This window comes from Coturnix japonica, chromosome Z, assembly GCF_054131305.1.
Source record: "Coturnix japonica strain WE chromosome Z, WE-NBRP24, whole genome shotgun sequence".
NCBI classification, from domain to species: domain Eukaryota; kingdom Metazoa; phylum Chordata; class Aves; order Galliformes; family Phasianidae; genus Coturnix; species Coturnix japonica.
The window spans coordinates 403704-430905 of NC_140702.1; the positions used below are offsets into that span (position 1 = coordinate 403704).

The 27202-nt window shown below is 36.7% G+C and overlaps 1 protein-coding gene across 3 annotated transcripts; it reads left to right on the forward strand.

The window, feature by feature from the left end:
• The first annotated feature begins 19 nt into the window (after positions 1-19).
• Positions 20-27202, forward strand: CEP120 (centrosomal protein 120). 3 transcript variants are annotated; one of them, XM_015850071.3, is made up of 21 exons: positions 20-172; positions 935-1091; positions 1620-1734; positions 2613-2754; positions 3694-3842; positions 4094-4291; positions 4967-5194; positions 5330-5531; positions 6168-6266; positions 7011-7188; positions 8358-8507; positions 8791-8973; positions 11034-11130; positions 11221-11373; positions 12055-12144; positions 12706-12798; positions 14365-14526; positions 17329-17451; positions 18900-18998; positions 24630-24775; positions 25440-27202. In XM_015850071.3, the coding sequence occupies exons 1-21, from the start codon at positions 121-123 to the stop codon at positions 25678-25680; spliced, it is 3057 nt and encodes a 1018-aa protein (XP_015705557.1). In that variant the 5' UTR covers positions 20-120; the 3' UTR covers positions 25681-27202. The 3 variants fall into 3 exon arrangements, with proteins under 3 accessions (XP_015705557.1, XP_015705559.1, XP_085385947.1); XM_015850073.3 differs by having other exon boundaries at positions 7014-7188; XM_085529821.1 differs by lacking the exons at positions 20-172; positions 935-1091; positions 2613-2754.

A 27202-nucleotide genomic window follows, 5' to 3' on the forward strand; every position in this document is an offset into this window, starting at 1 on the left:
CCCGTCAGGAGGAGGGGCCGCCGTTGTGAGGCGGCAGCGCGGCGCTTGGAGCGGGAGAAGCCGGGCTGTGGTGGCGGGGCTGCCGCTTGTCGCCGTGGCAGCGCTGTGGTCGGACCCACGATGGTGTCCAGAGCTGCAGACAGACTGCTGATCGTTGTTGCTGTGCTGGAAGGTAAGCCATTAAAGCTTCAGCCCTGCTGTAGTTGCTGGCTTGTTGCCTGTCTCTGCAGCCTGTTTCCTTCAGTGGGGCCCAAGATATTGGAGAGCAGAAAATGATGAGCAGAGGAACGTTATCTCAGCCTAGAGAAGAGAAGGTTGTGGGGTGACCTCATTGCAGCCTTTCAATTCCTGAAGGGAACTTACACCCAGGAGGGGAGTAAACTCTTGGAAAGGGCTGATAATAGCAGGACTAGAGGAAATGGTTTTAAGTTAAAAGAAGGAAGATTTAGGTTGGATGTTAGGAGGAAGTTCTTCACTAGGAGAGTGGTTAGGCCCTGGAACAGGCTGCCCAGGGAGGTTGTGGATGCCCCGTCCTTGGAGGTGTTCAAGGCCAGGTTGGATGGGGCCATGGGCAACCTGATCTATGGGGTCTCTATGTGGATCTATGGGGTCTATGGGGTCTCTGTGGGGATCTATGGGGTCTATGGGGTCTCTATGGGGTTCTATGGGGTCTCCTGGGCAACCTGATCTAGTAAATGTGTATGTTTGGTGGCCCTGCTAGGCAGGGGGGTTGGAACTACATGATCCTTGAGGTCCCTTCCAACCCAGGTCATTCTGTGATTCTGTGATTCTGTGATTTTAATGTAGGAGAGTAATTAGTAATTAGTTTGCAATTACAATATTGCAATTACAATAAAAATTGTAATTAGTTTGCAATAAGGATCTGAGCTCACTTGTTCTGTTTGTGGTGACTGGTAATCACACTCTGTTTCAGGACGCTGTTTTCCAAAACGACCCAAGCACATGCTTGTAGTTGAAGCAAAGTTTGATGGAGAACAGCTGGCTACTGATCCTGTGGAGCATACTGATCAGCCAGAGTTTGCCACTGAATTGGCCTGGGAACTTGATCGAAAAGCACTTCATCAGCACAGGTAACAGCAGAAAGCGAAGCCTGAAATAAATTTGTTAATAAATTTGAGCCACTCCTCATAAGACTTGTACTCCAGACCCCTCACCAGTTTTGTGGCCCTTTTCTGGACACGTTGCAGGGCCTCAATGTCTTTCTTGCAGTGAGGGGTCCAAAACTGAGCACAATACTTGAGATGAGGCCTCACCAGAGCTGAGTACAGAGAGATGATCACCTCTCTGCTCCTGCTGGCCACACTATTTCTTATACAGGCCAGGATGCTGTTGTCCTTCTTGGCCTTTTGGCACACTGTTGGCTCATGTTCAGCTGAGCATTGACCAACACCCCCAGGTCCCTTTCCTCTTCACAGTCCTCCAGCCACTCAACCCCAAGCTGATAGTGCTGCATGGGGTTATTATGGCTGAAGTGCAGGACCTGGCACTTGGCATCTGTGAACCTCATCCCATTCACCTCATCCCAGCAATTGTTTTTTGTGACCTAATTGCAGGGGTTAATTTTTACATTTTGGATTTCAACTGAGATGTTCTTACAGGCTGCAGCGTACACCCATCAAACTCCAGTGTTTTGCATTGGACCCTCTGTCTTCGGTTAAAGAGAATATAGGCTACGTTGTGCTTGATTTAAGGGCTGTACAGGAAAAGAAACAGGTATGTTTCTGGGCATAAAGTTTTACATTTTGATGTTTACAAAACAGTGCTCTGACAATAGAATTTGAATTAAGGCAGAGATCTAATTTTTGGGTTGTTTAGAAGGACTATGAGTACTACTTTTTGTTTAAAGAGAACAAATGAAAGTAGTTTTGTGTTAATGTTATTGGAATGAAAAATATTTACACAGCCTGCTGTGCAACATGAAAAAGCCAAGAATGTAGATTAAAAAAAAAAATTCTTACACTTCAGAATTTGAGGATTGGAATGTTTCTAATCACCGTGTTTAGCCATGATATGGTGATAGATATGACTTGTCAGCTGGGGAAAAGGAGAAAACAAGGTAGTTTGGAGAGTGAAGTTAATTTTTTTTCCTATGGAAAATGTCTGAGGTGTTCTGAAGCTCTGGACAATTAACAAAGCAGGAGAAATCATGATTGTTATATAGATTTTTGATGAGGGAATTTCATGTTGTGCTTGATCAGGGTGTAATTCTGACATGGGTCATGATATGAGCTTGGTTTAATGTTTTGACATCGCACTTAAAATTTATAATCCATGTAATATAGTCTGGACTGTTTTAATTGAAAATTTAAACATTCTCTCTTCTAATTAGAAGACTCATGTTATATTTTGCTTCCCTACTGCTGACTGTGTAAATCAGTGAAAGAGAGTATGTTTAGCTCTTCTTCCAGCAATGATTCTGTAGAGTTATTTAGTGTGTTCAAAATAGACCATGTCTTTGCAAATAAACACAAAGGTATTTTTCTGTGAACAGTAAGGTAGAATTGCTCGAGCAGGTCTGTTATCTATTACTGTGTTTTATCATTTTTGCCTTTTTGGAAATGCTTTTTGCTTTTTTGTTTCTGATTTTGTAGACACCGAAATGGTACTCTTTGCTAAGTAACAAGTACACTAAATTTAAATCCGAAATAAAAGTAGGCATTGTGTTGGAAACTGATTCCAAAGCACCAGTTGATGATTTTAAAGCAAAGGAGGCACCCCCTAGAGAAGGGAGGGGTAAGTAAAATAATACCATTGGCTCTGAATTAAAGATGTTCCTGTTTCGGGTGTGTATTGCTTGATGCAAACATGTTGTTTGAGCTCAGGTTTATCATTAGTAACAAGTTCACCTTGTAACATCTGCTGATCTATTCTAAGTTAACTGTTGGCAGTAATTCTGGGTCTGGATTCTCTTCTGCATTCCTTTCAAAGTTAAAGAATTAAATATATCAAGATCTGTTAGGACTTAGTTAAATTACTGGTGCTGTGTAGTGGTAACTGGTAAATGATTTAAAGGGCTCATTCTTGAATAGTTGTTGTGTTTCTTTACTCCATCATTTACCTCATTTTTAAAGATACAAAGTCAGGGAACTGGAGGTGGAGTAAGTTGGTGTTGGTGGAGGCTGACAGATTTGAAGCAGTGGCCATAGAGCACTTGGCACACTGTAGTCACACTTACTCCTGTGTGAGGCTTAAAGCAGTGCCTTCCTGTCTGCTTTCTACATAATTATCAAACCTATAGTGCAAGTCTCTGGTGTTTTTTGCACTGAAGACTTCAGGTGGAGCTTCTTCAAATGAGACATTCTAAAGGTCTGCAAAGTGAAGCATCATACTTCATCAACATCTGGACAGTCTGACCTGTCCAGTTACTGCCTTTCATCTCTTTCAATGAGTCAAAGAAGCAGGAGCATAACAGGCTCCAACCTAATGAGCTAAAGTCTACATCACTTCAATATTAAGAACGCTCTAGTATTCTTTCTAGAGGTGTTCAAACTGATATATGTGATCCCTGAGTAGAAAATAATTAAAAAAACCAAGCACAACACCTTTGTAATTAAAGTTGTTTACACTTGGAAATTTGTTTTATGCTGAAATACTTTGAAACCAGACATCAAGTTCTTTATTATCTATGTGGAAAGATTGTAACTTATTTCTTAATTGTCTCTTTTCTCTTAGTGTCTACCCTTCTTTCTAGACTAGATCCTAAAATTCTTGTACCAGTCCTGAACGAAGAAGAGGGCTATCATCAGATTGGACCAGCAGAGTGTTGTAGAGACTACTTTGTTTTGTCTGTAACCATTGCATTTGCCACACAATTGGAACAGGTATGTTTTCTGTCCCATTTAGTTCTGAAGAAATATTGCGCTATGCTTTGCCATCCTACAGCTCATTTCTATTTAGATTTATTTTTTATTGTTTTTTTGTAAGAAATAGCTCTGCTCTTATACTGAATTAATATTAATTGAATTGAAATTTTAAAACTCTGTGTAGTACTTACATGTTAAACTACAGTTGAAGGATCAAAATCCTTTTTGTCAGTAAAATTGTAATGATGCATTATTCTTTTCTCTTTTAGTTAGTTCCTAGTACTATGAAGCTTCCTGAGCATCAGCCTGAGTTTTTTTTCTACTACTCATTATTGGGAAATGATGTAACAAATGAACCTTTCACTGATTTGATTAATCCAAACTTTGAACCAGAAAGAGCATCTGTTCGAATACGCAGCTCAGCTGATATCCTTCAAGTTTATTTTTGTGCGCAGTCAAAATTGCAGGTAAGCTGTTTCTTCTCAAATGTGAATGGAAATAAATGAAATACTGAAAACAAAAGAAATAGAATCTGGCTTGCATTGAAACTAAATTTTTTCCCCCCCAGACTTCCTTACATTACAGTGTTTTGGCCAAATATAACTTAATTTTTATGCTAATGAGGAAAACACTAGCAAGTTTCCCTTCTCACAGAGAGTGCAATCTCTAACATGGTGACTTAGAGCATAATTTGGTGGTTGTATGTCATGAGAGAAGATACTGCTACAAAATGGTAATGTTGCTATTGTGGCATCCCCAGGAGCTTTCAGCTCTGGGGCTTCTTGAAAGCAGACCAATCTACAACCCATGCTCCTGTATCTCTCAGATAAAATCACTGCCTTCAGCACAGTGTGTGGATAATAAGAGAGGTCTGGGATTTCCCCCAGCTTTTCAGGTGTTTTAAAATGCTACAGCCATATTTAGGCTGTTATGGGATATTGCTTGCCTTCAGCTGTGCCTTGGAGGGTACTGAAAGCATTTATAGTGATCTGCACTTGTCTCGCGCTTCAGTCTATCTGAATTAATCTCACTCATTAAGTGACTACAAGTAAGTCAGTGTTTCTGAGGGTAGAATAGAGTTTTTAAAATATATATGAAAATACATATGGCATTTACTTCCTGATACTTCTGTATGTATGCAGATTCATCTTTGCTGTGGTGACCAGTCCCTTGGAAGCACTGGAATACCCCTGTCTGGACTACTAAAGAAGGGAAGTGTGGAGATTGAACAACACCCAGTAGCAATTGAAGGAACATTTGTCCTTGTTCCACCAAACAGAGCTAAGCAAAATCTGCCACAGTTACCTCTGGATATGGCTCCTACTGTTGGGGTATCTGTAATTCTGCAAAAGGAGTGCTTAAATGTTCAGGTATAACTTACTAATAGTTAAGATATCATTGCACAGTTCCATGTTTAAGAAAAAATATTTCTAAGTAATATTTGACAGTTAAATACATTTACACTCAAGCCATGATCAGTAATAATACCATATCACTTCATTCAGCCTTTGATTCCTTCAAATGTTCCAATTGAACCTAAACAACCAGAGAAGAAAGTTCTTTCACCTACTGGTGGCGAGGCTTTGCAGCAGAGATCCCAGGATGTCCCATCTCAAGCTGACCACTCTTCTCTAATAGAAGATGAAGCAACAGAAAGTGAAGCAGAAAGTCTGAAGTGTGAAAAAGGCACAGAGCTAAAGGAAGCTGGTATGTGATGTATGTGGGTTTTTTCTTTGTTTGTTTTAGTTTTTCCTCATTGCCAGGCACAGTTATGGGTTACGTACTACACATTTGGGGTAATAAATCTTTGGCAAGTAAGAATTATTTACACAAGATAAATGATAGTGTGAGAGTAAGTGCTGCTCAGATTGAGGATTTGTTGGTGTCTGGATTGTGAGTGATATGAATGGTCTTCATCTTGAGAAAGGATACCAGAAACATTTGAAATTACCTGAGTCTGAGAATGGTGAGGTTTGGTAAGAACTCATGAGGAAAACAATTTCTTCAGTTTTAGTGGTCTAAAACTCAAATGTATTAAACAGAAAGGTAAGGAAAATGCAGAATTTTTAAAATAAGATTTTTAAAAGAAGAGATACTGATCCTGAAGAAACTGTGTTCTGTAGGAGAAAATCTTGCTGTCAGTATTTGTCTGCTCTTTCTGAAAAAATGCTTTTAATCCTCATGGGTCTTAGCAGAGCAGTGGTTATATCCTTTGACATTAAGTGTATTAACATTTTTATGACCTATAAAACCACTTTGAATCTGTGGTTAAGAATATGTAGTTAACACTTTCGTAGTGCTCTGGCAAGATGAAAAACGTGCCATTTCACCATTATCTTTCAGGGCTAGTGGATGAGTCTTGTAAAGATGTTAACAAACAGTACACCGAAGAGCTCCCAGTTTTCAGATCACAGAGCAGTGCAAAATCTCTGCTGTTATCAGGTCTGTACAATTCCAGTAATGCAGAATAACTTACCAAAATCAGGACATAGAATGGAATTTAAATATAGTAGCAACTTAAACGATTTTTAACTGTTGACTGTATGCATTTTTATGTTTTCTTCTTTGTGAGAGCCTTACTGTTCTTCCCATCCATCTAATTGCACAAAGCAATTCAGTGCCTTTATCTGTTAACTAAGAAGCTCAGAAGACTTAATTTTATTGCCACATTATGCTGACCAGCTGATATTGAACTACCAAAGTTTTTCCTTTTTAGTGTTAATGTAAACATTGCTCCATAAGCCAGCAGAAGGAAAAAGTGTGTGTATGTATATATATGTGTGTGTATATAAAATATACACACATTTACTATTGTAAAAGCACCTCTTCTGCATGCCCTCAAGTTGTCTAGCAACTATTACATGGTATCCCCCTTGGCTCTACAGGGTGATGCAGTATCTTACATGTTAGCTCAGACTTCTTCCAATAAAATACACTCACACAGCTTTAAGAAATAGAAAAATATCATTCAAAAATATATTGTTCTTAATTTTATATTACTTTATTTTATAAGCAGTAAATTACAGTGGCTAATTTTTGTGGTATTAGTTTACACTACAAGGAATTGGAATCATTTAGGAAGTCAGCTATTTGCCCTTGTATAAGAACTGAGCCATATATTCAGTGTTTTCATTGTTCAGGGCAGAATAAGTTATTAAAAATGTGCCTGTTTTCTTGTGATTTCAGCAGATGATGCCCCAGTAGCTGCACCTCAGCCCAACTCTGTGAGTGCGTCTGGCTGTTCTGAGACTGTATCAGCACAGAAAATTCTCATTCCAGCAGCCTCTCACCATTTTTGCTTTTCAATAGACTTACGAAGTGTACGTGGTCTGGAAGTTGGTTTTCCAGTAAACTGCATTTTAAGGTATGATTTGCTTTGGTTTATCTTGTTCTTGGTAATAGAGTGATTATTATTCTGAATAATTGCTACCGATATTCTGCCTGATGAATTTTACTTTCATTTAGCTGAATGTTTTGGGATGTTCAACTAGTCCATCACTAAACTTCTGAGAGCATTAAAGACAGTACATAACACTCGTGCTGGGAGAAAAGACAGGTTGTTGGATAATTGAACATTGTGCCTCAAGCGAAAATACAAAGCCTCAGTGCTAGTTTGGAACATCTGTGTAAAGATCAGTTTGTTCCTGTTGGCAATATGAAGGAAAAGTATGGGGGTGCTTCTGGAATGTAACCTTCCAGGGGCACAAGTTGGCACAGGGAGAAGTTGAGAATAAGAGAAATAAGAACTCAGTGATGAAGTTCCAATTAAAATCCCTCATCTGGGTATTCAGTTCGTTTTTCTTTAGCTTAGGATTTTTACTTTTTTACTCTTCCAGTGTTTTGGTTTTTTTAATCAGCTTGTTTTCTTTTTAGGATTTCCTTAAAATTATTGTTCAGAAGTTCACAGATACTGGAATATGAAATGTTAATGTTAATTTACAGCTTTGTAATACTAAATAAATTGGCATTTTCAGTTTGAGCAAATCAGAGTTCCGTGAGTTCTTGGCCTCTTGGTTATCAGACCCTGAATTTGCTGGCACAGTACTTTTAGTGCACGGTCAGAATGTATTTTTCCTTTTGGTATATTGAACTGTGGGCACTATAAACATAAAGCATTAAAAGTGAGTTAAATTTTCAAGTGTTTCTGACACTGAGTGTATTTGTACTTTATCAGTTATTGTGGTTGAACTTGTTTTAGTTATAAACGATTACATATAGTATAGTACTTAATTCTTCTTCAATTATTTTATAAAGTGTGCAGAGAAATAGAATTTTACTGTAGCAAAATTCATGTTTCTGAACGTCCATATGAATTGTGAAAGCTTTTTGTCAAAATAGCAGCAAATACAAAGGAAGCTGTATTAGTACTGAAGTAAATGAGAAATCCTCAGTATTTCGGAGTTAAGTTCTGCTATTGCATGTATTTGTGCTGTTTTTACTAATGTTAATTTTTCTTTCTGAAAATTAAAATAAAAAATAAAAATCACATCTATTAAACTGTTACTTGATTGCTGTTGGTTTTGTTTTTATTAGGTACTCCTACCCCTTTTTTGGCAGTGCAGCGCCTATTATGACAAGCCCACCTATAGAAATCAGAAAGAACATGGAAGTTTTTCTTCCCCAGTCCTACTGTGTATTTCACTTTGCAACTACACCTCATCAGCTTCAAGACACGTTTCTGAGGTGATAATTTTCATTCTTTCTGTTGTAATTATATTGAATGTGTTTTGTATTTTTCATTGCAATTAGCATCTAAAGTTTCTAATACTTTACTGAAGGTCTTCAGTTTGAGAACGTAGAATAAAAATGCTAGTATCAATGTGTATTTAATACACCAGTCCCATGAATGTCATTCCTCTGAGTGAAAGGCAGTAAGCCTTTATCATTGACTGTTGTGACAAGTTATACGAGGTCTTTCTCCTCTTGTGTGTTGATTACTGACATGAGGATCATTTTCTTGTTTCAGACTACCTCTGCTGGCTGAATTGTGGCACAAGGATAAAACAGCCAAAGACTTGCTTCTAGGGATTGCAAGACTTCAGCTTTCAAATGTTTTGACTTCAGAAAAAACACGGTTCTTGGGTGGCAGCGGTGAGCAGTGCTGGCGTCAGACTTTCAATGAGACAGTCAGCGTCACAGCAGCACAAGGGTAATAATAAAAGATTATTTGTAGCAGTCGTTGAAGAATTATTTCTTTAGTATTTCCCTCCACAATGGTCAGCTTTCCTGTTTGCCATTTTGCTTTCTAGTTTTAAAACCTTTCTTTAAATGGAAGAAATTGAGGCTTTTTTGTAAAAGCTGTGTTTTGTTCACAGAACTCCGCTAGTGACCCTATAGTAGAGAATATGCTTAAGACATGTAATCTTTTTTTTTTTAATCTTTCAGCAATTACTTGCAGTGCTCTTATGTTTTTTTATGATAAAAGCAGGAAATAAGAAATGTTGATATACTGAGTCTTAGAAATCAGATATTTAGGTAGGTTTTGTGTAGGTCTTCTATGGCTGTTTTGCCCTTGGAAACTCCTACATATTTTTCTCAGTGCATAGGTACTTAAACTAGATGATCTTCTAGATCTACTTTGGACTAGATGATCTTCTAGGTCTTTTCCAACCTTGATAATTCTGTAATTCTGTGATTATACTGTTGATATATTAACTCGGTCATTTTCATACTAAGAGCTCTAGAGAATAATAAATCAAAAAATGAAATGGAGAAATACGAAATTAAAACAGAATGATGACTATTAACAGAACTCAGAGTGGACTGCCAATTTAAATAAATAAAAAAAAAAACAAGAAAACATTACTGAGGAACCTTCATGAGTAAGTTGTGTAAGAACTGTGAAAACCTTGTTTGTCCATAGTATGTTTTCAGCACAACTGACCTTGGAAATTAGGAGGACCATCCACAGAGGGCTTATATTGATAATAACAGTGTTTTCTGCTTGAGTGCATCAGAAGGAGCAGTCGTTTTAGTTAATGTTTCTGAAGGTGTATGTTTGCTTATATGAGAGACTGACATTCTTTTTCATATACATGGAGAAAGTTAATTTACAGTGGGTTCTATCTTAAACCCTGATTGAAATTGTGAACTGTTGCAATAGACAGTGTCTAGATCCTTGTCCTTTCCTGTGTGATTGATAATGAAATCTGGTTATGCCTGTGGCCTGATTCTGTGGAGAGTTGATCTCAGTGAACACAAGGGTAATGCTTTCACAAATGATTTTTAATCATTTAATATAAAACCTCCTTTTTGCACAATATTTAACCACTAGATGGCGTTCTCAAAATGTCGTCAGCTGTGCATTTTGCTGTTCTGATACTTGTCTGGTTTTTTGCACTGGTTGGTGCAGTGTTCATTTTAGACTCATACATTCATCTACCTTAATTATGTTTCTGAGGTCCGTTACCTTGAATGATGTTTTGTAGTCAGTTACTGATAGAAAGCTGCAGGAACTCAATGCAGTAATTTATGCTAGTTTATGAAATGTACAAATAGCCCTGCTTTTCCCCCAAGGGAATAGCTTAAGTAAATTCCTGTGGCTTTTTCTTGTGAATCACAGTATCTAGGCTTTAAGTGATAGTTTCACTGCCTTCACATCATTATTCAGTTTATAACTGACATGGTAATGTTGTTTCTGACCATTTACAGGTCTATGTTGTAATGTGTTTTCACATTATACTAGTGATAACATTCAGTTAAATGGTTTATCTGTGTATTCTTTCTCTTAGCATCTTTCTATGCAGAAAACTACTTTTGTTTACTGCATTTCGTCTGAGTTTAGAGGTAAGACAGCCAGGAGTAAACTGTTCTGTTTGGACAGAACCTGTAACTTGCTTCAAATTAGTTTCTTAATATATTTGTTTTCTGGACACTTTCTCACTGTGTTTGAAGTCAGTTATTTACCACAATAAGGTCTGTCTGTAAGTGGATGTAAAGCTGTCAGTTGTCTGTGCTGAAGCATGTTTTGTAGGAATCCAAGGATACTTTATCACAAGTGATAAGTTAGCTGTCTTATTATACTGTGGTTAATTAGAAAGTTATTGTTAATTTTTGGAAGGTTAACAGAACTTTGCCACGTATCTTAACATGTTCAATTCATTAGCAAATAGCTCTTCAACTTCACAGTCTTACATGTTGTCATACAGTTCACTTCCTGTATTTTTTAAGTCTGTCTTAATTAAAATAATATTCTAATGTAATTTTCAGGTCAGACACCAGAATCGCGGAGCTTTCATATGCCATCACTTTGGAGGACTACGGACTTGTGAAAATCCATGAAGTTATGGTGTCAGATTCTTCTCAAGTAAATTTTGCATTTATCTTGGCCCTTTTCCCCAAACAGTCCATTCCAAAGTTGTTTTTTTTCCCAATTAAATTCCCATTGTTATGTCAGTGTGTAGGTGCTGGCCAGCAGCGGCATGCCACTCACACTCGGCATCATTGTGCTTCAGAGAAACAGCCAGAGCCTCGAGAAACTCTTGAATACAAAGCAGCACTGGAATTAGAATTATGGAAGGAAATGCAAGAGGACATTTTTGAAAATCAGGTTTTTACTTTTCTACTTTCTAAATAACGCAACCACCTTGAGAAGCTTTGGCAAAATTGGTCGAAGGAACAGTAATTGTATTTTTTTTTCATAAGGTTTCCCATTGTTTGTAGAGATGCATTGTGCTCATATGCTTTAAAGCGTTGGAGATGTACAGAAGTATCTTTTCTTACCCTTAAAAGCAGAATATTAATTATTGATTATTATGAAACGATAAAGTAGTTGCAGTGTAATGAAATATTAAAATATCGATTTCCCTTCCTGGTTTCTGAAGTGCAGGAGGTGTTCAAGATGCAAATAATTACTGTTAAGTATTAACTCTACAATTATTTATTCTCAGTCAAGTCCCACCACTGTCTTTGTACACTTGAAACCATTCTGCTCATCCTATAAACGTTTCCTCTGACAGTGAGGATAGGCGTCATTGCAATCCCATGCAAGTTAATAGAGTGAGAATCCACTTTGTCTTACTTGGGATCTTTTTTTCAAAATTAGGCTGACTTTGCACCTCATTTGTAAGGCTAAGTAATATCTTTCACTGTAAAATTCATACCATAAATTACAGCAAACTGGTGTGTTAAAGGCTTAATTCTGTTAGTTGCCTCTCTAAATTGTGCTATCAACAATTTTGATATGGGTTTCTGTTCTGGGACTTTTTGTTTGTTTGTTTGCTGTTAAAAGCTTAAAAAGAAGGAAATGGCCCGTATGCAAGCACTAGCAGAAGAATGGAAGAAAAGAGATGAAGAGAGAGAAGCAGTAGTGAAGAAAAAGGTATGGAAACTAGTTGCTGAAAAGTCTCATTATAATTTTTATAGTAATAGGATAAACCACTTTGTAACTACAACAAAGAGTCCATGGTAAATTCTCACAGCTTAATACTGAATATGTACTTAGCCACAACAGTGCAGAAAAGCAATGTCACAAAAATAATTTGATGTTTGTTTAATACCAATGGAAAACTTCTACATTGCCTACCTTTGTTAATATTACCTAGACAGAATATTTCCTAGGCATCCCTTTAGTTAGCTGGCTTTCTCTGGAGGTGGGGGTTTAATCTCACTTGGCTTTTTTAAAAGTAAAAAAAGGCAACTGTACAGTTGGAATATGTTGAACTGTGTTTCTGTCATATTCTTTCTAATAAAATAAAGGTTCTCTATCATAACATCATTAAGAGCTGGAAATTTGTTTTCTGTGTAAATTTCTAGACCAGATATTATCAATACTTCAACAAGTTTTAAATTTTAAATCTTCAGCTGTCTAAAACTTAATGGTTATTACAAGAGAAATGTTCTGTTGTTTGTGTGTTTGTACATATACATATATTTAATACAGGTAGCAGAATATACTGCTCTGGAAGAACAGCTTCAGAAAACCCTGAGAGACCTAGATAAACGAGAACGGCAGCTTTTGACTGCTGAATCAGAGGTAAAAAGTCTCTTGTCACTTTATCCATTTTTTATTGCATGAGTTGCTTTTACAAGTTTCCTCTTCAGTTGCTGTGGTTTTTTTAAGCTTTCTTATGGACAAATTTGTGATCTGTGTGCAAGAGCTAAAACAGCTGCATTCATACTGATACACAGATGAGCACTGGTCGTTTAAAATGAAATTGTTATAACAGTGCATGCTTATTGAACTGGAAGTTGCTACATTCAAGAGTTTGCTGAACAAGTATAGAACTGTAAATACTGTTTTCTTAACAGAATTAGTAGAGATATTTGTATAATGTTACAATATCACAATTAGGTTTAGTGTCCTGTTGTGCTAAGCATTGTACACGTGTACAAGCATACTTTATTTCAAGCAGTAATTGCCAGATGAACAGTGAACCAGGTGACAAGCAATGCTGGGAAGAGCTGCAATTGTCCACGTTTTGTTATGCAGGAATTTGATGGAATTTCTATCGTATTTTTCAATAGTGACAGAACCAAAGAAGATAACGGGAGAAACTGGTAGCTATGACTGTTTCTGGATCTCACTAAGTATCCACATCTAGGGAGCAAGATGAGTCCTCAGCTAGTAATGTGGAAAGCGGGTGGGGGAGAGCTTTTTTTCTTTCTTCAGAACAGTTTCACAACATAGGTAGCTTGCAGTGTTTGAATTAGTGAACCAGCAGTCTCTTCTCCTGTAGCTCATGTCACTCTTTTCATAAGGCGCAGGTGGAAGTGAACTTGGCTAGGGATGTGAAAATTAACAAGAAAGGCAAAGAACTTGTGCAAGGTTTTCCTCTGAGCATTGGTGGGGCCACATCTCAAGGACTGTTTGCAGTCTTGTGCCCCTCACTACAAGAAAGACGTTGAGGCCCTGGAGAGTTCCTAAAGAAGGGTAACAAATCTGGTGAATGGTCTGTAATACACATCTTAAGAAGTGTTGCTGACAACTGGATCATTCAGTCTGGAGAAAGGGAGGATCAGGGGAGACATTATCACTTTCTACAGTGACCTGAAAAGAGCTTGTAGTGAAGCAGGAGTTGGCTTCTTCTCCCAGGTAACAGTGATAGGTTGAGAGTTGATGGCCACAGATTGTGTCAGGGGAGATTCAGGCTGGATGTAAGGAAAAATTACGTCTCAGAAAGAGTAGTGAGGTATTGAAACAGTCTGCCCAGGGAAATAGTATAGTCACCACCCCTGTGGATTATAAAGGAAAGAATAGATGTTGCACCGAGTGACATGATTTGGATCACGATATGGTGATCTTAGTGGTCTTTCCAACTATAAGGATTTTATGACTCTGTGGTCCTCCACCACATCTTTACCTTTAAATTGAAGAAATATGTATTTGAAGGATGGACTACTGGGAGGGCAGAGGGTTGGTTGGATGGTCATAGCCAGAGGGTTGTGGTAAGTGGCTCTATGTCTCAGTAACAATACAATTTCTGTTTAGTTTTAAAAATTGAAAGTAATATTTTGTCATGAATAAATAGTAGCATTTTTAATAGACTAATAATGGAAAGATCCTGCACCTGTGGGTTAATGCAACTGTCTCATTTTTAAGATTCAAAGAATAAAGAAGGAGTTGCAAGCAGAGCATGAACAAAATAAGCAGGACTTACAGGATTCTGTGCGGCGAACCAGAGAAGAATTTGCCCACCAGGTTGAACTGGAAAGGTCAAAAATGAAGCAGCTGGGAGAAGACAAGCTTCGTATACAACAGCAGGTACGTCCATTTATATGTTCTGCTTCCATCATTTACTGTAAGATAATAGCAATAAAACCTTAGATTAAGTACGTTCAGTGAAGGAATCATATTGAGACAAGCATATTCTGGCAGCTTGTTAATACATACTTTATTTCCAGTTGTTCAGTGAATTACATGGAGAGATCCATCTCTGTCAGTCTTGCTTAACGTTAGGGCCACTTTGCAATGCAGTCGTTATAATTTTACTTTTTTTTAATGCTGAAGATCAAATTATGATTACAAGCATATGTTGCGTGTGGCTGCGATCTGAACTTTAGCGTACAGTTCAGTAACTTCTAATGAATTCTTAGCTATGAACATCTATCAAAATGTCTAGGTAGCTTGACTTTGCAATTCATTTTATGCTTTCGTTGCAAAAGATTATTTTCAGCACCCCTGGGGTGGGGAAGCTGTAATCCTGATGTTGAGATCTTCTGTTTTGAAAACAGTGCTTCAAACCAGAAGAACCTACACCACACTCCATTGTATTTTATGCTTTCTATTGCACTAATGACAAGACTAGCCCAACTACATCTTGCTGACTGTTAAAGAATTCCATGCAGCTGTAAAAGTACTGCTGTCTTGGAGCATATTTAGAATCTTACATAGATTAAATCTTAATAAGAGTTGAATGTCTTTCACTGCTTTTCAAAATAGATACACTACATCAGAACAAAGGTCCTGTTAACCTGGCATCCAGTTACAGCAGTGGGTGGGATTTCAGGCAAAGAAAATAACTGGGACAAGTGTAGAAAATATAGTTTTGCTGCAACCAGGATTGCCATCAAGAGTTATATATATCCTGAGTGAGAGGCTGCATTTTGTATTTACCTGCCATCAATGAGCGTGTTCCTCTTGAGCTCATCTGATTCCTTTTAGAAGAAGAAAAGTTCTAGCAGTGCAACATCCAGCTTAGTTCACTTTGTAGTTTGTGTATTTTAAAATATTTCTTGTTCCTTTTAAGCTTGTAGCTTAATATAAGTGAGTAAAGCTTTTGTGCTCGTGCTACATGCCACTCCTATAATTTCATAGGCATGTCTCTTCCAGACATGAATCCTACTGTGTTTTGTATTCCATTCTATGAAGCCTATGCCTTCTGCTGATCTTCCTGGCTGCCTTTATCTGTGTGGCTCCCACTATTTTGAGTCTCTCTCATGCTTCAGGACGAGGCAAAAGTACTTGCTCTGCATATGATACAGATATGCTTTTTAAATATACTGCTAAAGAAAAAATACTGGGTTGGTTTTGTTGGTTGGTTGGTTGGCTTGGTTGGTTTCTATGGATGGATGGGTTGTTGTTTTTGCTTGTTTTTGTAACTTTGGAGCCTCACTATGGGATAACTCCCTTTGTAATGTGCACAAGCACAAAGTTCCTATTGCTACCAGTTCTCATGGACCCCTTTTTTGTATGGCTTTCAGTATGTTTCACTGGTATTTGTTTTCAATAAGTACTACTGTGGATTAAATTGCCAGTTCTATAAAGCATATAAGTTGGATTCATCTTTAAGGAAATCTGTTCATACTTCTTGCATATAAATAAGTGTAGAGTTTAACTTGTTTGGAGGTGAGCCCTAGAATGTACATGAGATGATTTTTGAAACTTCTGCTTTGAAGAATCACTTTTATTTCCTGAAAATGAAGGTTTTGCTTTGTTTTTTTTTAAGATTTGTGCAGTTCTCTTAATAGCCTGAGGTCTCATGAGAGACTTCTTTTTTGTTTTTAAAAAAAGAACTTTTAGAACTAAAGAAGGATTAAATTTATTGCTGAAGTTTGTATAAATTGATGTCTTTATTATAGCTTTACAACTATACTTTAAAAATTATTAAAAAGTATTGATAAGAAACAATATCTCATTGTCAAAGTTATCATGGTTGTAAGTGGAAAAATAACTGCAGTGAACTACACACGTGTCTTGTTGCTTTCTCATGTAAATTCTATTAAAAATAATGATTTGTAATAATCATCCGTGAAAAAAAAGGCTTTGAAAGAAATATTGAGGCAATTCAATCAGGAGTCCCAAAGAGTTACAGCATTGATATGTTAATAAAATAATAAATGTTGGCTTTGTAACAAGAATGAATCTTCTGAAGCATTTTCTAGCTGAGAAACATTTATTCTTCTGTACTGTTATTTTATCAACAGAACATTTTTATTAGTTGTTTTATTAATAACATCCATACAACAGAAAAAAGTAGCTGTTAAGCTTTTGACTTGTGTTAGTTTTTGAAGCAAAGTAATATAACCTCATATTGGCTTAATTTTTTCAAAATACTCGTTTGAAAAAGAAAATCAAAGCTCTTTTTATGTTATCTTCATGAAAGTCTGGAAGTACACAGAGAGGGCAGAGGTACACAGTACTAAGTCATTCGTCACGGGAGTGTTTGCTTCAGCCTTTTAAATCATTATTTGGCTGCGTGAGATATTGGTCATTTCCTCATCCAGACATTCCTAAACAAGTTATGCTCCTGAAATTTGGTCAGGAATATAACTTCATATAGCAGATGCCATTGTTGGCTTTCTTTAAAAGTTGTGTGTACATCTAAATAGCTTTGTCTTCTGTGTTTCTTCTGCAAGTCTCTTTTAGAAATATGAACAGCAGTGTTTATAAATCTTTCTCCTTTGTATGAGGAAGGACTTGGTTTCTTTTTTTTTCTTTCTAGTACAGAGCAAAGATCCTCTTTAAAATTATTCTTATTAAACCATTAGTGTATGTCATTGCCAATGTATCATTAATCATGACTGCGTAACTCTCAGTATCTGTTTTGTTTCTCTTTTAATGTAGCTTTATGAAGCAGAAAATAAGTACAAAATTTTGGAGAAGGAGTTCCAGCAATACAAGGAACAGCAAAGTAATAAGCCAGAAATCCAGCTACAATCAGAAATAAATCTGCTCACTTTAGAAAAGGTACCTTGTTTTCTCAGTCTCTGAAAGCTATTACAACAGTCCAATCAGTGATGAGGGAGATAGAGAATAATCTCCCACAAACCTGGTTGATTTGTCCATTTTGGTTTGTTTTTACTTTTTTTTCCAACAGTTTCCTCAAGCTAAATGTTCATAGATGAATAAGACTAAAAGTGGCATTACTTCTGTAGAGGAAGAAAGGCCACGTCAGGAAAAACAAAGTTATGTGAATGAATGAATGGCTACTGTCATCATTTCTACTTCGGACTCCGAGTGTTCTGTTCATAAAATTAAATGAAAAGGGACAATCTCTTGTGAGGGTTAATTTGCTGTTATTTCACTGTGTGCTGTTTTTGTGTGGTTTGTTGTTTTTTTATTTAATATTTCTGGACAGAGGTTGTGCTCCTTACTGTTGCAAGCTGATTTCTTTATACCCTCAGCAGGTAGATAGATATTCAATGCAAAATATAATCTGTGCACAGATAGGGGCTGGAATTTTTAAGAGTTTTGAGTCAAACTGTTGACAGAATCTTCTGGAAAAGAGCATACAGAAGATTCTTGGTTATGCAGCTAGTCTGCATGTTATTGTAAGGTCAAACAGCTTCTAGTAATGCTAGCAGATGATTCAAAATGTCTCCTTGTACAGGCAGAAACTTTCTAGCTAAAATATTTTGCTAGATTTCTTATTTTTGCTTTTTAGAAAATCTTCATAAATTTAATACTAAATAGCTTTTTTTTTTCCAGTTAGAAGAAAATATCACTGTCTCATATTTTTGATAGAAATGATTCATTTTTCAGGAAACCACGCTCTGTATTTTATATCTGTTTTCATTTCATGCCTTTTTACACTGGAATATTTTTTGCAAAGTGCAGCAAATTATTTTTCTTAAAGTTTAAGAAGTTTATAAGATTTATGATTTAGACAGTAAGATCAGAGATACCCACCATATACATAGGCTTTAAAAAAAATATATATGGTCAGAACAGAGATCTGCTTCAGAGCAAAGAATGTAACACATCTTCCATCAGCTCCAGGAAAGAAAGAAAAAAAAATTATGCACCTTTTAAAGGCAAGATTTGTCCATCAGCATTCCTGTTAAATTAAAGTTCATAATCTTAAACAACAAAAAAAAGAGGGTGTGGGGGTAGAGGGGGGAGGTTACTAATTTGAGAATCTTAAATTTAAAAGGTTACATCAGTAGATTTAGTGCTAAAAACTAATCTTTTCCTTTTTGTATAGATGGCTATCCAATAAAAATAAGGCTGTGTTTTAAACAAGAAAATGTTCATGTGCCATAATATTTATGTTACATTATATAACAGCTTTAGATGATGTTGTATGCTGCACTACATAAACACTTTTCTTAAACCATACCCTTTGTATATATACAGCTTTCAATGATTGTTACTGCTGTTATTGCTTCAGCTGATATGATTTTAATTGCTTTTAGGTTGAACTTGAAAGAAAGTTGGAGTCGGCTACCAAGTCAAAGCTCCACTACAAACAACAGTGGGCCAGGGCTTTGAAAGAACTTGCAAGGTTAAAACAGGTATGCAGGTTGGTTTTTTTTCAGTATACAAGACAGTGAAGTTAGTGCTGTGTTGGAAGCTATTTATGGTAACTATTAATTACTGGCAGCTTTCCTCATTTTAGTGTTTTGTTCATCTTTTTAAATTCAAGCTCAGAGCTACATTTCTATTTGGAAAAATAAGAATAGTAAAAGTCATACAAGTTTGTTGCATTCAGAAAAGAGCATAACTCAGGTTAGCGAAGAAGGTTGGTTTAGCTGAAAGCAGGCATGGTTTAAAGAAGAAACATTCTGTCTCATTCCCTTTCAGAGAAAGAGCTTTGGCCTTCCTGGCTGTCTTGGTCAATAACAGTCTAAACTATTCCCAGTTTTAACTGAAATAAAGAATAAAGATGGAAACCAAAAATAGAAGCAGTGGTTCAAGGCTTGTTGAATGCTGTAATGTGATGTAAAATCACAGGGGAAAAAATAAAGAAACGGAGGGTGAAAACTTTTACTCCTGATATTGGAAATCCTAATCTCTGAAACCACGGTGGCGTGCTTTTTTTACCTGTTGTTTTGACAGCGCTCTTGTAGACATTTATACAGTCACACGTATGCAACTTAAAAATACTCAGTTCAAACTTGCAGCAGTAACACTCCTCACTGAATGTAAATGCTCCTGTCTTTTGGTGATCACCTTTTTCGTGAATTACAGTAAACATGAGTGAGCTAAGATGCGATATGTAAGAGTGACAAACATGTTCATTGGCTGTGACAAATTAATACATCACTGACCAAAGCGTAGAGAACTCAGGTTTGGTAGAAGGCTTTTACTACCTCTCTTCATATGTGTTTCCTCACATATGAAATATGTTACTTCTTAAGGATTATAGTCCCTGCTTCATTCTTTTTCTCAGAACTTTTGTTTTTTGGAGAGCAGGAAAAAAGCCTTTTTTCTTCTAATTAATAGCTACATTTGTAATCCCTCTTTTACTTTGAAGACAGTAAACGTGCTGTGTAATTGCCATTAAAAAGTCATGTTTATTTGTTGTCTTCAAATTGATCCTTTTTTGCCTACTGATAAAAGGAGCCGTGAATTTTCCTTTCCAGTTTCTGAAATAGCTGTTCTTGGCAAGATGAGAGAAGACGAATAAATCTCGTCTTTCTGATTAAGATTTTTTGAATTGCCATGAAATGTTTAGGCTGTTTTTTCTTAAAGCCGTGTTTAAAAATGCCTGCAGAATTGAGGGGAAGATGCTTGCCAGATTAACACTGACTGTGTATAATCATCATTAAGATTTTATTACAAGTTTCATCACAGTGGACACGATGATCCAAATTTAGTAACACGTGGATGGTTTCAGCTGACCCCCTTCCTAAAAATCTGAACCAAAAAATAAGTTGGCGTATGCTGTGAATTATTCTTCTTAAAACTTGTATGCTAAAGAACAAACCCTTTAAAAGTGTTTTCTTATGTTTTTATATTCCCATGCTTCAACTTAGTCTATTGATAAAGGATTTAAAGAGCCAAGTAAAAGTTAAAGCAGAGCTGATCAAAAACCATTTACTGTGTTTTAAATATAAATTTGGAAAGTGTTGCTTCAGGAATTCTAGATCTGCTTTCGTTCAGATGATTTGTGCAATTGCGCATAGTTTGACCAATTTCTTGTTTAAATTGGATTAGTACCATGTTAATTTTGCATTGCCTCTGGTGAATAGCCACAGGGCTGTAATCTGTGCCAGTAATTTGTCACACCAAAGCTCTCTAGAGAACTATACAAAACATTTGTGTAGTGAGGATTAGACGCTGAAAGCCATATCTTAGATTGTTAATAAATGTTAATGACAAAACCCAGCTGGTAAGTCTTGGAAATGAGATCTAATGCTTTGTGCCTATTGCCAAAAAAATGTTTAAATAGAGATTTCCATTACTCAAAGGTGACCTAGTACAGTCAATTTGTGAATTAAAGAAGCATAATTCTACAGGCTAAGCATTTAGTAAAATGCTGTTCTGATTTGCAACCATAAAAGTCAATGTTTCCTTAATTAAAAAGTTTCCTTTTACTTGGGAACTAGTTGTTAGCACACATTTCTGTCCTTACGTTTTGGATAATGAGATATGCACTACATAAGCTTTAAAAAAAAAATAAAACAAACAAAAAAAAAAGCATGGAACTGTCAACAGAAAGTGCCCTGAACTTCTCTGTGTGCAGTGCTTTGAATGTTGGAAACATGGTGCTAGCGGTAACAACAGCAACAGCAAACCTCAAGCACATGTGCGTATACGTAACCTATGCCTAACAGGATATAGAAGGCAGTTGGATTTAACACAGTTTGTAATGCTGAGTGAAAATAGGTTTCACCTGAATGTAACCGAGCTTCTTTATTCCCTCTTTGTTTCTTCTGCACTAATAGTTATCACGCTCCTTTTCAGCTTAGGACACTGCACCAAGGTAGCTACACATCTGTGTTTCTGCAGGTTACTTCCATCGCTTCCACAGGTTTCCAGGCCTGTTTTTTAATGTTAGTTGGGACCTACACAAACAAGACGTGCCTGTTTTTATGTGTGCAAGCACTGTTTGTGGTATTAATTAAACAATTTGCACAAAATTGCAGAGCTTTTAGATTCTAAACTCGGTACCTATGGGGGAAAAAAACCCACTGTTTTAAAACAAACACCAAAGCTAGCAGAAGCGTCGCTTTCAGCAGCTGATAGTCTCTGTGGTAACCCCAAAGCACATGCATGCGTATTCAGCCTTGTGGGAGAAATGTTTTTTCAATTAAGACTTTTATTGTTTTTGTGACCTACAGATCTGTTCAAACCAATACTGATGCATTTAGTTAAAACAGTGTCGATCTTATTGGCTGGCTGACATTCACTCTATCTTCTCTAGTCTCCTGCTTATCCATTCAGTAATTAATTTGATTAATTTATGACTAATGTAGCAAAGGATGGGATATAAATCTTTGCTTTTTTTAAAAAAAAAAAAGGAGAAAACAGTTGGAGGTCCGATTCCTGGTTAAAAACTGTGCCTTGAAACCATCCAGGCCCTCCTACTGACTTGTCAGCTCTGGGTTATTTTCAGAAAACTTTATTTGAGTTCTTTAGCTTCAATCGTAAGTTTTCCCACAGACTTGCATGGTATGTGTGAGTGGGAGATTGAATAGTGGCCGCTATTTAGCCATTGTTTAGTCTAGTGTATGCATGTTTACATCTCCCTTTTGGATTTATAGGCAGCCATAGCAAAATAGAGATTGCGCTTCCTTGATTGAAGAGCCTCTTAACCAAAGCACCTGGTGGCTCAGAGGGGTTCTTTTACAACCTGATTGTAATTGAAATTCTTGTTTTCTTAATGCTGGCTAATTTTTATTTAATGTCGAGTGTTTCTCCACAACACGATTTAAGTTCCCACCCTGCCAGCCCTAAAACAATACTCTCGTTCTCAAGGACCATACTAGGCGTGCAAACCAATGAAGAAAAGCAGTAAAACAATGAAGCAAACGATCTGGTTAATATTATATGGCTTTAAGGCACTGTTTGGCTTGACTTTGTTTTTGGGAGTTAAGGGAAGGATGGCAGAATATAGAAATGATAATTAAAAAAAAAATAAAAAATTCCAGCAGCTCTTGCCCTGTCTTAAAACAGCTGGACTGATTCAATAAGTGATTAGGAATAATCTGAAACGTTCCCTAATTTAGGATACATTGTAAGAGCACATTTTTTTTTTTTGGAATTAGAATAAACTACCACATAAATGCTTTGGTCAGAGAGCTTTAAGTACATTTATATGTAAGGTTATGTGCACCGAGGTACACATTTGGTGCATTCAGTTACGTTCTTGTTTTTTAATTAAATGAAGACAGGACAGAATGAAGACGTTACACAAGCCTGGAAACATTGGAGTTACTTTTATTGGTACTGTATTAGTACTGTTTCATTAATGTCTTCTTAGAAGATTACACAGTAAATTCTGCTGAATTCTGTATCCTCATGTGAAATACGGTTCAGTTTCCTCTTTGTTTTAAGAAAAAACACAATGAATTATTAAACTGTGATGGCAAAAGTGGGTGCAGTACCTGAATTTCTCATAAAGCAGCACCAGCGTCAGCACTGCAAATAAGGAATTGTTCCTTCTCTCAAAATCTTTTTAGCTCCCTACAACATACAGTAGATTTTCGAAGGACTCAGAAACTTGTTTTGGGAAATATATTTCAGATTTATTACGTAGTATGGAGCGCATGATTTAAATTATATTACAGGATCCATCAGAAATTAACCAGCATTAATCCCTTACTTCCCTCCAAATCTAGGGATGTTGTCCCACATAAAGAATGTGCTCTCAAAACTTAGCACAGGGCTTTGTCCTGAGTATTCAGAGAATATACTTCTTCAAATGTTGTCTTTTTTCCACTCAGTTCAATAAATAAATAAAAGCGAGGTGAGGCGGGAGGTGGTTATTGCCAGCATCAATTTAATCGGTGGACTACACGACCAGTTTGTCTTAAAACATTGTGTTTGGATTTCTCTACAACTCTTGGATAGGCGTCTGTTGGCAAAAATGTCTTACTATTTTCAGTACCGATTTGTTGGTTTCTGATATAAAACCTGACCTACTTCAATCTGAGACTGTGCCTCCGCTATGCGGCCAAGTCTTGATGGGAAAGGAAGGACTTTGGTCTTATCTCACCCAAGTGCTTTTCTGTTTTTTTAAAATATATATATTTCTATCATCTATCAACTGTAGAAATTCCTTGGCAAGATTCCTTCTTGCGGGCTTTATTACTAGTATTTGTTCAGCAAATTGCTAGTTAGTCATTTTGGCCTTGTTGACTGTGTTGAGTTTGTATTCGAGGTTGAATTGAGGATGACTGGGAGAACAAGCAGAGAATAGAGCACACTTGTTGTTAAGACACTGTACAGCATCACAGAATGATAGAGGATTCCAGCCCTAGTTTTTCATCTCAATACATGGTACTGGAGCAAAAAGCAAACTTAGAACCAAGCAGACTTTTAGGACAGGTAGGGTAGTTGGATTTGCATCAAATAAATTACCTAAGGTTTTGCACACATCTGGAAAACTGTAAAAGGAAAGATTCAAGGGTTCTAAGTTTTCAGGGCTTACTTATTCAACATGAATTGCAACCTTGGCAAGTCGTCCTTCAAGTTTTGGTGCTGGATATTGTGGGGCCAGTAATGGGAATTTTCTGCAGCTATTTAGCATTTTATGTGTCTTATGTAATTTAATGTATTTGTCATTATTTAAAAATGTATAGTTTTGTATAATCTGTAATTTAAAATATTATTTAGCCACAAAAAAGAAAAAAAGAAAAAAGTCTGGGAATCTTGAGCAGTTTCACAAATTTTCTATATGAAAAAGCAGAAGATGGTGTTTGTAGAGAAGGTTTGTTTCACTTTTGCTGTTTCATTAATAGAAAGATATCTTTGGTTGGACTTCAGGTGATCTGCTCTGGATAGGTTTACTGCAGTTGTAATACTTTTACAGCATTGTGGATAACAACAACTAAGACATCTTGTTTAACTTGTGCATTTCTACTGATACTGGAAACTTAACTGCTGTGATTTCATTCCTGAAAGTTCTGCTCAGGTTATAATAAGCACTTTCACATATAACCAGTTAACTGTGTTGTTTTTATCCTTTCACACATCAGCGTGAGCAAGAAAATGCAATGGCTCGCCTTAAAAAGCAGCAGCAAGAGCTGGAGCACATGAGGTTGTGCTACTTGGCAGCAGAAGAAAAAGAGCTGGGGAAAACAGACCGACAGGAGCTGGAGGATATCAGAAATGAACTTAACAGGTATTAGAACACTCGCAAGACTCCTCTTTTTCCTCTCGTCTTGAACTCTGCCTCCAAGTAAGAAAAGGTTCAGTTAAATCAGTTATAATTGGCTGTCAGTCCAGTAGAAGAATGTGTTTTGGTGTCCCTTAGGTAAAGATTGCACATCTGTAAAATGTGGCAGTACTGTTCTATAGAAAATCTTTGTTTAAAGCCTCTGCGCTTTGGTTTTAATGTTGTCGTAGTTGTAGAACACCAAGGGTTTTTGTCTGTGTCTGTTCTGAACCTTCAGGTCTAGAGACAACTGCATTATGGGAAGGGGTGTGAAAGATATTTATCCTTATTTGGGATACATTAAGATTTAAGGTCTGCCTAACGTTGTCCTTTGTCTGCCAGCATTAATACCATTCATAGAAACCTTGTAATTTGGGTGGCATTTGCAGTATCAAAATAGTAGTTTTGGTAGCAGTTATTACAGTTGTATTAAAGAAAAGTAGCAATCATGTTAACACCTCATTTATGTGTTTTTTTTCCCCTTAATTTCCATATATACAAGGTAAATTTTCACCTTTTATCCATTCATCTATTTTACTAATTATTTCAACAGATGTATGATTTTCTCATGAAAAGCAAAGCAGTTTGTAATACACTCATCCTCTGTTCCCTTCCATTGTATCAACAACAGGCTAAAGCAACAAGAAGAGGAGAGAAAGCAGTTTCAAGATGTTAGAGATAATTCTGCAAGTAAAGTGGACAGTCTTCATACCAGAAAATTAAATGAGAATGTAGATGATTATCTCTCACGTCTGATGGAGGAGAGGGATACCTTGTTGAGAACAGGAGTGTATAATCATGAGGACCATATTGTAAGTGAACTTGATCGTCAAATCAGAGAGGCTATGGCAAAAAGAAATGCCACTAAATAAAAGCATAGAAAGAGCTGTTAAAAACAGCCTGAATTTGAGTAGGGTTGCTGACATTTTTAAACCTTCCTCTTCAGAAATGTGTGGTGATGCACAATTTTGCACATTGTTAGCTGTTTTTGAAGCCAGTGTCAAGGTTTGCAGTGCGTGATGATAAGTGAGGTTGTAAGGTTCAAGGGGGGTGGCTGTTTTTAGTGGTTTTTTACTCTTGTACATCCAAATATATTTATATTCTGAAGTTTTTTCTACCATCATGGCTGGGTTCGTTTTTAAGATATTTAATAATCCTTCTCAGCGTTTTGATCAGTATTCCAATTTTTTTAGAGTGTCAGCAGCTCTTTTCCCAGATTGAATTCTCAGTTTTGACCCAAAATGCAGCTCCTTAACAATTGTCACTTCTTATTAAACAACAAGCTAATCAATTTTTACTTATGCAACTGCAGTCAAAGTAGCTACGTTTTATAGTTAATTTTTCTTTTTAGGGGCAGGCATTTAATTGGAAGGGGAAGAGCTCTCAAGCCTTGTGAAACTGAAACTGATTGGAATGTTAAGTAACTGGTGGGATCATACAGAATGAAAATCCCTTTGTCCTATCAGCTTTTCACATAAGACTGTAAGGGTGAACCCAGCCTTTGTTCAGAAATACGTGTGTGTTCTTCTGTCTGTCCTGTGTGAGGGATGATGTTTGAGTCACTTAATTCAGAGGTTTTTAAACACTTCAGGTGCAGGGCAGTCTGTTTGAGTAGTTCTAAAAGCATTAATGGGGATCTTGCTAATTACATAAACTTAAAGCACTGTCTTTTAATGGGGATTTTTGTCCGTCAGTTTGAATCTTGAGCATTGAGGAAGTGTCTCTAATCAGGCAAAGCATAACAGGTCCTATGCAAAACATTTATTTCTGTGAACTTGCATGGGTACAACCGTATATGTATTGCCTTCCTATTTTTTATGGTGTAAATCATAGAACAGTGCATCTGACTTTGCCCAGCACGGGCCTGTTTCTCACTAATAAAGCTTGGGTTTTAGGCCCCTTAAGGTTTTAATGTAGCTACTTATACTCAGATGTTATTCTCTGTGGGGATTTACTGCTCATCAGAGTCAGACTATATAAGCAATTATTTTGTAATGCTTCCCACACCTGTATCTTTTCAAATGAACATCTTCAGAAAGATTCTGCTCCACTAGGAAAGCAAGTAACACCTTGATAAATCCTGCACAGATCCACAGCATGCAACTTTAAGTTTTTATGTTAATATGTCTGTTATCGTCAATGCATGACCGTGCATTACTGGAAATGAAACAGGAGGGATTCTTCTGTCTTAACTAGAAGGCTTTGCAGGACATCGCTCTTGAAATTGCTTCTTTGGCAAGATGTGCAGTTTCTTTCTTCAACACAAGGGGGTCCATGAGACTTAGAGATTGCAGTGTGTTTAATACGTGTTTTCATGACTGCAGATTTTTTTACCTGATTCTGTGACTTTTTCAGGTGTTATATAATTTAATAAACTTCTGTTTTTAGTATTAA

Excerpts from the sequence above, each read along its gene's own strand:
- CEP120 (XM_015850071.3), top strand. The coding sequence starts at position 121 with ATGGTGTCCAGAGCTGCAGACAGACTGCTGATCGTTGTTGCTGTGCTG. Across the intron at positions 173-934 it reads CGTTGTTGCTGTGCTGGAAG|GACGCTGTTTTCCAAAACGA; the intron begins GTAAGCCATTAA and ends ACTCTGTTTCAG. Across the intron at positions 8,974-11,033 it reads AGCGTCACAGCAGCACAAGG|GTCAGACACCAGAATCGCGG; the intron begins GTAATAATAAAA and ends TGTAATTTTCAG.